The 12,433-nt window shown below is 41.9% G+C and overlaps 1 protein-coding gene across 1 annotated transcript in view; it reads right to left on the reverse strand.

Annotated features, from left to right (window-relative positions):
- Nucleotides 1-12,433, reverse strand: part of LOC147718812 (xaa-Pro aminopeptidase 2-like) — a 398,012-nt gene that overhangs the window by 257,059 nt on the left and 128,520 nt on the right. The window contains exon 8 of the mRNA XM_086966784.1: nt 3,157-3,258. Within this exon, the coding sequence (XP_086822910.1) occupies nt 3,157-3,258 (102 nt within the window). The remainder of the gene's footprint in view (nt 1-3,156; nt 3,259-12,433) is intronic.

Below are 12,433 nucleotides of genomic sequence, written 5' to 3' on the forward strand. Positions count from 1 at the left end.
ATTATTGACGACCAACTGGCGATGAAGCAGCAAGTGATTAAAGGTACTTCAACTTGGTTAGCCATTTTAAAGTGGCTCAGGAAAATCCTCTGGATGCTTCCTTCTGCAACTCAAAAAACGGTCATCCAGGCCCTAGTAGTTTCCAGTTTGGATTACGGCAACGTACTATACCTGGGCGCCGGTAAGGAAGTGCTCCGCAAGCTTCAAGTTATTCAAAACTCCGCTGTAAGACTTCTTTGTCAACTTCCTAGAACTGCTCCCACTTCGAGCGCACTTCGTGAACTACACTGACTGAGAATTGGCAACCGCTCTAAATTTAAAGCCCTCTGCTACATGTATAGAATTAACATGGGCTCTGCTCCCCACTACCTAAAGGCCTTGGTGCAACATTATCGCCCATCAGGCCTACTCCGATCCTCAAATCAATTAAAATTTTAGGTATCTAGAATCAAATGAGCCAGAATGGGAGGATTCTCATTTGCGTTCTTGGCTCCTTCCCTGTGGAATTCCCTTCCTACTAATCTGCGCCTTGAAAAGCAGAACCTCAAATTTCGTAAACTTTTGAAAACTTGGCTTTTCAATCAGTAATACTCCTATTTTTCTGTGAGCCTTTGCCTCCTGTTCAGCATTGTCCGCTGGCACCGGGAAACCTCCGGGTAGCTGTGCGCCATATATAAATTCAATAAATAAATAATAAATAAAATAGCGGTACACATCAAATATTTTATCCAGCAAGCTATCTTGATTCCTACCAATGAAATGCAAGTGGATAACTTGCTTTTTGAACAATATCAAGATATGCCCAACAATGAAGTTTGTAAAGCCTGGTTTAAGACACTCTCTAAAATAGGGAGGGTATGGTGCAAAATTTGCAACGTCTTTCATGTTCCCCATTTTCACTCACAAACACTAACAAATAACAACTATGAATTACCGTGAATTTTTCATGACAACTATTAATGTAAGTGCAGGATGTATACCAAGATAAAGTAATGAAGTCCTTTCAATAGCTAAAAGATTAATTTGATCATTAAAAACAATGTTTTTTTAAGGGATTTGTAGTTCAGATTTTTTTTTTACTGAAGTGACTACTTTATCCCTTCTGTTATGCCAACAAGCTTTGTAAGAACTTTTATTCTGCATTGATATGCCGTCCATCTCTCATTTATATGCTGAGGGACAAATTCATCAAGGTAACTTACACTTTTGAGTAAGTATACACTTTTGAGAATGTTTAGAACTTTTTGGTATTCACAAACTGCACTTTTGTAGTAACTTACAATTTTTTAGGAAGTCTAGCACTACACATAGCCAACCACTGGTACTGCAAAACCTCCCATACAAAGTAATGGAGATGATAGGAACCCCAACTAAAACCCCATTAGAGATAATGTTAAATTAAATTAATGTTAATGTTTTTCCACTTTTCAAGTTGTAGGTTTTTGGGTTTTTTTTGTAAGGCATTTTATTGATTTTCGAAATTTTATACAATACATAAATCATCTTTCCCCCCTCTTCCCATCCCAGCCTCCAACCAAAATATATATTCGTGGCATGTCCATCCCATCCATACTTTCTCAAATTTCTAGGGCACCTTCTTCCTTTATATATTGCTTTTTCCTGTTATAATTAAAATCCATTCTCATTTCCCAGCCTTTTATCTTCGGGGTCCTGGTGGATCCCCATCTACATGTTATCTCCCTTTTGGCCAGCAGGTACCCCAGATGGATCAGGTTTCGTTGGTACGAAGTGGTATCTGAGTTATTCCAGACCCCCAGTAAGATTAATGATGAGATCATCTCTCTCCCCACTCCAGTGACCGCCTCTAACCTGTGGTGTGCCTTCTCCCAAAACTCCTTTACTACCAGCCAGTCCCAAAGGGTATGGAGGAAAGTCCCTGATTGTCCATTGTTGCAAACAGGAGCTATCAGGTATTTTCCCCATGATATGTAGGTGTGTTATAGTTTAGTATACTCTATGTTACATTTTAAGCTGTATTAACTTGCACGTGCGAAAACAACTTCCATTGTGTTCATAAATACCCCAAAACATCCGCCTTTTTCGGTGTTCACTGCATTTTGCGACGCCACTTGTTCCCCATGTCCCACTGGAAAGCCCACTTTGTTATAATTCATATTTACACCAAACAGATATAGGGCCATATGTATCATCAAACTATTTTGCATTTCCTAAATAGCGAATTTTAAGGAATCGCTATTTAGGAAATGCAAAATGGTATGTATGAACAAAATCGCTTTTTATTTGCGATTCCTTAAGCTTCCTTATTTCCGAATTTGCATTTTGCGAATTCGCAATTAAGGAATAATTTCCAATGCATTCCTAGGGGCCAGGAGGCCCATAGGAATGAATGCAAAATAATTCTCAAATTGCGAATTCGCAATTTGCTAATCGCAATTTGAGAATTATTGCAAGGGTGCAGGGGTGGCTGCACCCCTGAAAAGAACATGTGTGTGCATATGGCGCACATACATGACCTATGGGCATGTGTGTGCATCATATGCCACCTTTAAAAATGCCAATTTGTGCATTTCTGGAAGAATTCGCAAGAATTCGCAAGTTACCATCAACTGAAAGTTGGTGGTAATTTGCGAATTCTTAAACAAAATTCGCAAGCTAAAATTGCTACATACGTAGCATTTAAGGAATTGCAATTCTTTAAATGCTATGGAAAAATAAGGAATCGCACGAGTTTGCAATTCCTTATTTTGGGAATGTTTCATACATTCCAAAACGTGCAAAACGGCCGTGCGAATTTCGGCCTTTGCGATTCAAAAACGGCTTGATACATATGGCTCATAGTCTTTGTATTTGGAAATGCAACGCCCAGAGCAAAGTTCCACTAGTCCTTGTGCTGCTAATCAGGGCGTGCAACTTACCCTCGGAAATGTAATGTTTTTAGGCACCTAATTGCTATTTGTGCAAAAAACCTTTGCCATTAGACACTTTGATTTCTGATGCTGCAAAAGGGTGCTTAACCGTGCCAAAACGAAATAGAGCAAAATAGTAAACTCCTAAAATGTATTGTAATTACATACATATATTATGTGGTATCGCGATGAACAATTTGGGTTTTTGTTTCTAAACTATGAAATTTGGGCATTTTGAGGCTTATTTATGTAAACTCGTTTCTCTTACATGCAGTCTCATCCAGAGCCGACAGAAGCACAGCTGTGGGTTTCTGGGAATGGCGTGTCATCTGATTTCTTATTTCGGAGACTTTTTCTTGCCAAGTTCTTCCTGAAATAATATCAAGACATAAGTGAATATAGGAATTGCATTACATAATTCGTGGTCAATAGAATACCTCTTTTTGTTATGTATATGTCTGCTGGTGCTTTTGTAGCACCACGTGTAGACTAGCTGCTGAAGGGTGCATACATGGCTATGGGATGAGGGAGTCGGTGTTATCAGCATGCTAGTACTACACACCATAAATTGTATCTTTTCAGTAACATCTAGGTGCAGTCTATTTTACGAAAATGTCAAAAGATTTCCAAAGTAAATTTAGTCACTAAATCACAACAAAGCCATAGCCAAGAAATTAGGGCTTGCAGCTGCACAGAAATTATGAGAATTTAGTTGTCCATTATATCACCCCTGTGTGGTAGTTACATGCATGAGTCAATCTCTTCTCATTGTTGAGGAGTAGGACAGCTGTGGGTTTTTGGGAATGTTGTTTCATCTGTTTCGGGACAAGGGACGACTTGGACAGTTTTTGCACACAACAAACATGTGCGTTTCTGCATATTAACAAACATCTTCTCCATGGAAAGAGTTGGGATGGTATTATTCCTCTAGTTCCTATAGTTTGTGTAGGCTTACTACGTAGATCGCATATGCCCCAAAAGGTAGATACAGCTTATTTGGACAAAATGGAGAAGTGGCACATACCTCCCACACTGTCTTCATTGAGTTAAGAGTAAGATAAACCTGTCAGATAATCTCTCATTTATAGGTGTTTTTTTTAGTAATTAGAAGCATAATATATTTTTTAAAGTACTACAATGAGTTAAAGAGTTGTCTCCATAAGTACAGCATCACCTTTCCTACTCAGCCTATCCATCTTCGTAGACACATAACAGGTACCTTAAACTAACAATAACCCAAACCTCTCCTCCCATTTTTAACCCTCTAGTTTCATGCCGCACCATCAACTGTTCCATCAAGTCCACCCCCATCCCTAAAGACTGGAAGCATGTAAAAGTTAACCCCCTGCTGAAGAAACCCTCTGCTGACCGGACGGACCTTAAGAACTATAGTCCATCTGTCTGCTCCCCTTTCCAGCCAAAGTTATCAAGAAAGCCATCAACGCCCAACTCTCCGAGTTCATCGAAACAAACCACATCCTGAATCTCTCCCAATTGGACTTCAGATGCAACCACAGCACAAAGAGGTTTCCACTCACTGCTACAGACGACATCCGCACCCTCCTTGACTGAGGCAAAACTGCTGCTCTCATCCTCCTAGACCTCTCAGCCACCTTTGACACCGTCCCCCACCACACCCTCTGCGCAAGACTCGACAACGCCGGCATCCGTGACAATGCCCTAGAATGCATCCGTTCATTCTCCCTAAGCTCCACCCTCTACATGGCCCACCATCGTCAGAAGCCATGGAATCAGCATCGTTACCTATGCTGACGACACCCAGCTAATTCTCCCCCTCACAGACAAACCCACAGCCACCAAGAGCAACTTCCACAACAGAATGGAGCTAGTCGCCACCTGGATGAAGTACAGCTGCCTAAAGCTTAACAGTGACAAGACCGAAGTCCTCATCCTGGGCTCCACCCTCTGCCTGGTATCATTTGTGGGGCCCGCAGTGCTCGAAACCCACACAACACCCACCGACCACACATGAAACCGCAGCATTATCCTGGACTCCACACCCTCAACAAACCACCAAATCAATGGTGTTTCATCCTCCTGCTTCCTCATGCTCTGCCTGCTTCATAGGATCTTCAAGTGGATCCCCACTGAGTCCAGGAAAAGGTCATCCGTGCACTTGTCAGCAGCAAACTGGACCATGTCAACTCACTCTATGCTGGCACCACTCAGAAACTCCTAAAGAAAGTGCAGACTATCCAGAACCCCTCTGCCAAACTCATCCTGAACAGCCCACACCATAGCCACATCATCATCACCTGAGAGACCATCACTGGTTACCTCTCAACAAAAGAATTACCTTCAGGCTCCTCACGCACACCTAAAAAGCCCTCCATAACACCACACCTGCATACCTGAACCACCGCCTCTCCTTCTACACTCCCACCAGACATCTCTACTCCACCCAAATGGCCATGGCCACCATCCCACGAATCTGCAAGACCACAGCTGGAGGAAGATCCTTCTCCTACCTTGCTGTGAAGACCTGGAACACCTTGCCTGAGCACCTCAGGCAATCACCATCGCTGCTGCAATTCAGAGAGGACCTAAAAACCTGGCTCTTTGACTGAAAAACAGATCCACACCACCCACTCAGCACCTTGAGACTCTTAGTGTGACTAGTCGTGCTTTGCTTTATAAGAAAGCTGACTGATTGATTGATGGTTGATGACTTAATTAATGTAGTATCCTCCCCAGCTCAGGTATATGCAAATGATCACAACACACACAAAGCTTAGTATTACATGTCTTCATTCATCAGCATGTAACTGTTAACTGAACATTTTACATCATGAATTCTACAGAGTATGTCAGGGTCCAAAAGGGTCCCGTCATCTCTAACTCATAAGACACTACATCAATCCCTTTGTTAACTAAAAAGTACAAATAATACATCACAACTCTTTAATAAGTTGTTTTGGTGCTCATATCGCTGAGATCTTGTCAAGTGAGGTTGCAGAGATACAGGAGAAGTGTCCATGACTGGCACTGTTGACAGAGACACTGGTACTCTTGTTGGGCTCTCCGGGTGAAAAAGTCTCACTTCTGACATCTGTAGCTGGCGAATGTCAAGACAGGTGCTTGAATTGCAAAGAATCTTGTATAATGGACTTTCCAGGACGATGAGCAGTAACCATTTGTCCTTTGCTAGTCACAACCTTCAGTGGATAAACATCAAAAGGAGCATCAAACATGCATTTCTCCCTGACAATAACTATATCTCCTCTTTTGAACACACTGCTCTAAGCACAGAGACGTCTGGGCACATAGGTCTTAATTTTCCATGTGTGAGATGAATTAGTGGTGCTACGTTTATCAATGTCAATAGATCTTTCAGTGGTCCATTGTGGCAATTTGGTTCTTATGGCCCTCCCAAACATTACCCTCCCAAACATTACGGTGGCAGGGCTTTCCCCCATGGTAGAATGGAGAGTTGACCTGTAGGCATGAATCGTAGACTGAAGAACTGATTTAAGTTCAATCTTTTCCAGCGCGGCACACTGAACAGTCTTCTTGAGGGTGCTCATAATTCTCTCGCCATTACCACTTGCTTGTGGCCAGAGAGCTGTGCTTTCATGATGCTTGACATGAGTGAGAAAATCTTAACATCCTCGACTATTGAAAGGTGGTCCATTGTCAGATTCCTAAATAAAAGAAACACCCCATTTTACAAAAATAATTTCTAATCTCTCAATGACTCTGTCATGAGTAGTTGACGGCAGATCTTCCACAAGGGGAAAACGAGAATATTCAACAATTACTAGGAGATAATATCCATTGTCAAGGGGTCCAAAGAAATCAATTGGGATCATCTCCCATGCATACTTTGGAACAGCAGACAAGTTTAACAGATGCAGGGTTGTTTTGGGTGAAAACAGTTGTTGAACAAATGAAGTGCCCTTGATGCTTTTTTTAACTTGTTCATCAAGACGAGAGAATCACACTTGGTCCCTTAAAGCTTGTTTTTTAGCAACAACTCCATGATGTCCCTCATGGCCCAGTTAAATAACTTGTTGTCTCAGACTCGCTTGTATGACAATTCTTGACGTTCGTAAGATGATGTCTTGTGGAGTAACTGAAAGTTCTTGCTGCACTTTTTAAAATTTCTGATATTCAAGGTCATCATGAAAAGGATTTAGCCACTATTGATTTGTAATAATGTCTTTGAGTATTAGCAGATATCTGTCAGTGCTTGTGGCAGCAATGTTTTGTTCCACCGATATGGCAGCACGGGCACTGTATTTTATAATGAAGTTAACATAAGCATCAGCCGCTTTAGAAGTAGTCCCGGGACACTGTATTGGTATGCTTGAGAAGTAGTCAGCAGGGTTTTGATCTTGTCCTGGGCAATGCACAATCATACAGCCATACTCTTGCAATTGCAAACCCCACCTCTCAATGTGAAGGGGCATCTTGGCTTTAGTAATGCTGAAAATGGTGACCAATGGTTGGTGGTCGGTGACCACTGTGAAATGCTTTCCATACAGGTACACATGAAAAGGCTCACAAGCTTATACAACAGCAAGGCTTTCTTTTTCGGGTTGTGAATAGGCACAATCCGTCAATGACAAACTTAGGCCAGCATAAGCCACATTATGCCTTGGGGTATTGGGATGTCCAGTGTGCTGGACATGGATAGCACCCAAACCCAATGGGTTTGCATCAACATCAACCTCCGTCTGCAATTTCGCACCAAAGTATGTCATTTCAGTGGCGTTTTGTTATTTGCTTCTTCCAGCGCATCAATTAAATCATCAAAGGATTTAATCCAGGCAGTCCATCAGTTGCCAATATTCTGCTTTTTGGTGGTATCAAAGGGAGGTGGTCGTTTTAAGAATGCGGCAGCATCATAACCTGTGGAACTTTCTGCTTTCGGGAATGTCAGCTGCCCACTCGGATTGGTGCTTTTGTTTAGCACTAGCCATGTGCTAACTCTTGGGTCATCACACCCAGTCTCTGGTTGTGAGGCGCTGTCTTCTTTGGTGGTGAGTAGAGGCTGTGTTTCTTCACGGGTTCTTCACACTTCTTACCTCTTTGCATTGTATCTGGTTTCTAATGCCTTTAGCATTTCTTTGTGTTAGAAATGTTTCCACTTTTAGTGCTTTCTTGCACTTGGCTACCACTGCCTTTAGTGTTTCCCTGTATCTGGTTGTTGCCTGCCTTTAGCATTGTCATACTGTATGATTGACAGCTCTGAATTAGGCTGTGGCACATTCTCTCTTGCCTCGACTTTGCCAACAAATTTCTAGCCAATGACAAACAATCTTCTACAAGGCCTTCACTTTCTTCACAGGCCTTGTACTGGCTGGAGTAGCGCTTTGACGCCAAATACACCACACGTTCAATTTTCACTTCAACTAAGGCACATGTGATACGCACAAGCAGTTTGCTAGATCATGGCAAACTCTCTGGGACCACAGCAAACTCTCTGGGACCACGGCAAACTCTCTGGGAGAGCACTCTCGGTTTTTCGGGTTGCAGGGTTTATGTACTCCCCAGTCTTGTTGCCAGTTGAAGCATCCTTCCCAGCTGGGGTACATGCAAATAATGATGCCACACACGGAGATTAGTATCTCACGTCTTTATTCTTCAGCATATTACAATGAACTGGACATTCTACATAATGAATTCTATCACACACACTAAAACACTTATGTCACTGTTCTATGTATTCCGTCAGAGTGCAAAAGGGTCCCATCATCTCTAACTTACAAGACACTACAATTAACACATCAAAGCTAGTTTATTTCAGCCTGCTCTTCAGGAAATGTTTTAACTTCAAAAGCTCCTATTCCAAAAAAATGGCACTCAGGAGTGTCTATCTGTTGTCTTGAATACAAAATGCTAGCGCTCTAGTTGTTCAGTAGGACTCTGGTAACACAACCGTTGATTACTAGGGAGTTAAAAAACAGACAGGTGCTGGTGTTGGAAGTACATGTTTGATTCAGCATGTCAGAATGTTTTACTTAAATGGAGGAGGAAAATATTTGAGAATTCATAGAAAACGTGACCTCACTTTAATTTTCTACAGCCCTGATCATAATTTCTTTAGCTAAAAGAAACTCCTCATTACATCGTTTACTGTAGTATCCTCTGTAACAAATGTTTTCAGTTCAGCAGCTTTAATTCCATTAAGATGGCTTCTGGTGTACCACACTGTTGTCATACATACAGAATGTTAGAGCTCTATTTGTTCATTTGAACACAGTAAGAACATGCAGTTGGGTACTTGGGAGATTAACTTTAATGGTGGGCCATATCCCAGAGTCCTGTAATGGTTGCCACAAATTATTGTTTAAATTGTGATTAGCCAATAGTTGGTATTTTTTATCAGGGATAAATTATCCCCTGTCATATAAAGATATTGTAAGTCACTCAGGAGTTTCATAACTACATAGAGGATGAGGTTGAACAGCAAGTTTCTTTATCAGCTTATGGCCCTCTGATGTGACCTGCAATATCCTTATCATGTACACCAGGGGGTACTTTATCCCATCTAATAAATGGTTACTGCTAGAAATGGCCCTCTTTGCATGGTCACTCCCAAACATTTTGTTTTCTTCCTCCCACTTTTTGCTGAATTCGTTTTTGTTAACCATAGGGATCTGTGCACTTTACCACTGCTAAACAGTGCTAAAGTGTGTGTGCTCTCTCCTTAAAACATGGTATAATTGACTTACATCTGTTTGGCTTATTACATTTACTTACAAGTCCCTTATGAAGCGGTACACCATATACTCCGGGACAGTAAATAACTGGTACCAGTGGGCCTGTAGCACTTATTGTGCACCCACCAAAGTAGTACTCTAAAACTTGTCCCAGGCCTGCCATTTTAGCATGAATGCAGTGGCACACTGCCATGTCGACTTGGGATGTAAAACCCCTTGCAAAGCCATAAAACCCCCTATATATATATATTATATATATATATATATATATATATATATATATATATATATATATATATATATATATATATATATATATATATATATATATATCTCACACCTAAGGTAGGCCTTGGGTATCCAATAGGGCAGGGTGCTCTGTGATTTAAAGATAGAGCATGCACTTTTTTATTTTACAAGTCATGGAAGTGAAAAACTCTTAAAGTCATCTTTCACCACTATGAGCATTACATTGGGGATTCCTTATTACATTTAATAAGCTGTTCTTCCTTAATTGAGAGGATCTAGATCTATCATGTTTGGTACCTATGGCATTGTAATGAGAAATCCCGTTTAATTGCAAAATCGAATTCCTCATTGCAATTTAAAAAAAGCTACTTTTAGAAAGTTAGCATTTTACTGCTCTTAGCCCTAAGTGTCTGCAGCCTGTCTTTGATACATGTTTGGGGAGGGTGACAGCTGGGCTTTGTGTATACCCGCTAAACAGCCACACACAAAGGGAGCTTTCGGTGTGACTTGATTGGCCATCCTGGAAGGATAGGAGGGAGGAGCTGGACACTGTCTCACTTACACCTGAATAGGCCGTGTCCTGTCCCCACACAAAGGGCTGCATATTGCCTGTATTAAGTCGGGGGCCAGGGCAGGAAGGAAGGACTTCTATGCACTCCAAATACCCTTCTTTGAAGTCTCCCCAACTTCAAAGGCACCACTAGCTAAACAAAACTGGACCGCAGACCCTACCCCTTCGTAGCACTTCTGGACCTGTGAATACCCTGCCAGGAAGAAGAATTGCTGTGCTGCTGAAGGACTGTCACTCTTCTGGACTGCTACTCCAGAAGAACTGTTGCTTGGCTGTGCTGACCTGGTGCCTGCAACCCTCCTTGCCGGGAGGAGAAGGACTGGACCTGCATCACGTATCAACAAAACCCAGAGTGACTCCAAGGGATAGTTGGGGGCCTCCTGATATGTAATCTCAGGGATATAAAAGACTTCCAACTATCCTGCTTCTGCACCTGGACTATGCCATCTGTGAGTCTACCCTGCCAAATGGTGCCACTCCAGTCCTGGTTCCTTGGAAGTGGGCCTAAGGTGCTGCTTTAGCAAAACCAATGCATCACCGCTGCTGCGAGAACAGAACTGGCGCATCACCATCACTGCGTGGGTCAGCACCGAAGCATCGCAGTGCTGCGCGGACTAGACACGACTCATCGCCCCTGTTCCGTGGTTCAGAACCGGCACATTGCTGCTGTTGCGTGGCTCAGAGACAGCGTTTTGCCTTCGAAACCACCACTATGCGAGACTCTACTAGAAGCAAAGTCCTCCCATCCTCATCGACGACAATCTCGACAACAACACTGAAACTCTGTATCACAGCAACCCGCTCATCGGAGCCACTGTTGCATAACCAGGACCGGCGCATCACCGCGTGGATCGGCGCCAGCGCATCTCTTTTTCCACACTCCGCATCCTCCTCGTCAATAGGATCCTCAGCGCAACTAGGACTAAAGTCGTTTTGCTCAGTGGGCCAAATATGGTCCATGCAGCTGGCCCGCGCTCCATTGCGGTTGGCCTGAACTTTTGACTTTGCCTCCGAACAGTGCTACCAGATATCACTTGTTGGTGCTTAGTACCCTATTTTCACGTAGTACTTTAACAATCAATATCTACGGTTTTACTCATTGGATTTTTGTTGTTTCGGTGGTATTTATTAAAATATAATATATTTTTCTAATTTGGTTTAGGATTTTTCTTGTGTTGTGTTTTTACTTCATTACGATTTGTGCGCTGCATAAATACTTTACCCATTGCCTGGAAATTAAGCCTGACTGCTTTTGTGCCAAACTACCCAGGGTTAGGCACAGGTTAATTTAGTGACTTTTTGTGGTTCACCCTGCAAGGGATTGTAGCTATTGCTTGACCAGGGCTCACACCCCAGCCGACCAACAACCTAACTCCTCACTGTCACAGCATCAAGCTTCCCACAAACCACTTAAAACCTTGGTGCATAGCATGTCTGCAAACTTGAAGAATAAATACACATCAAAACCTGTTAGACATTTGTTGCAAACAGATATTAGAAACAGTTCAATACAAGTCAGTTTAATAAAAAAAAGCTGCAGTAGCTCAGAATGTGTAGAAATGTGCCGAAAGATTTTAGCTTAGCTCTAAAAATTTATAGAGTGCCAAAAATAAACATGCTCTCTATGCTTGTCATTGTAAGCAACAGAAATAGAGCAGAAGAAAGAAAAGCCATCTTTAGTTTTCATTGCCAAACAGCTGCTTCAGTTATGCTTCGTGACCTGACCTGCCTTTTTATCTTGGCTGCTGGCAGCAGGCATTGCGACGTTAGAACTCGATTGTAATAACTTATAATAGTGGAGTTCTGACCTCTTTTCTTTCTAATTGGCGACTGGGTGTGTCACAAGATGCCGATTATAAAGAAATTAGAAATAGGCGAATATACAGGGATTACAAAATTCCTTGTATTATAATTTCATTATACAATGTTTGCCTACACATCAGGCACATTAAAATGATTGTAAATATTATATGAAAATTGTATTATATTGTAATTAGAGCAATGGCCAAAAATTCACCAATTGAATGAAATCATTCATC

This window comes from Lissotriton vulgaris, chromosome 4_1 (genome assembly GCF_964263255.1).
Source record: "Lissotriton vulgaris chromosome 4_1, aLisVul1.2, whole genome shotgun sequence".
In the NCBI taxonomy this organism is placed as follows: Eukaryota; Metazoa; Chordata; class Amphibia; order Caudata; family Salamandridae; genus Lissotriton; species Lissotriton vulgaris.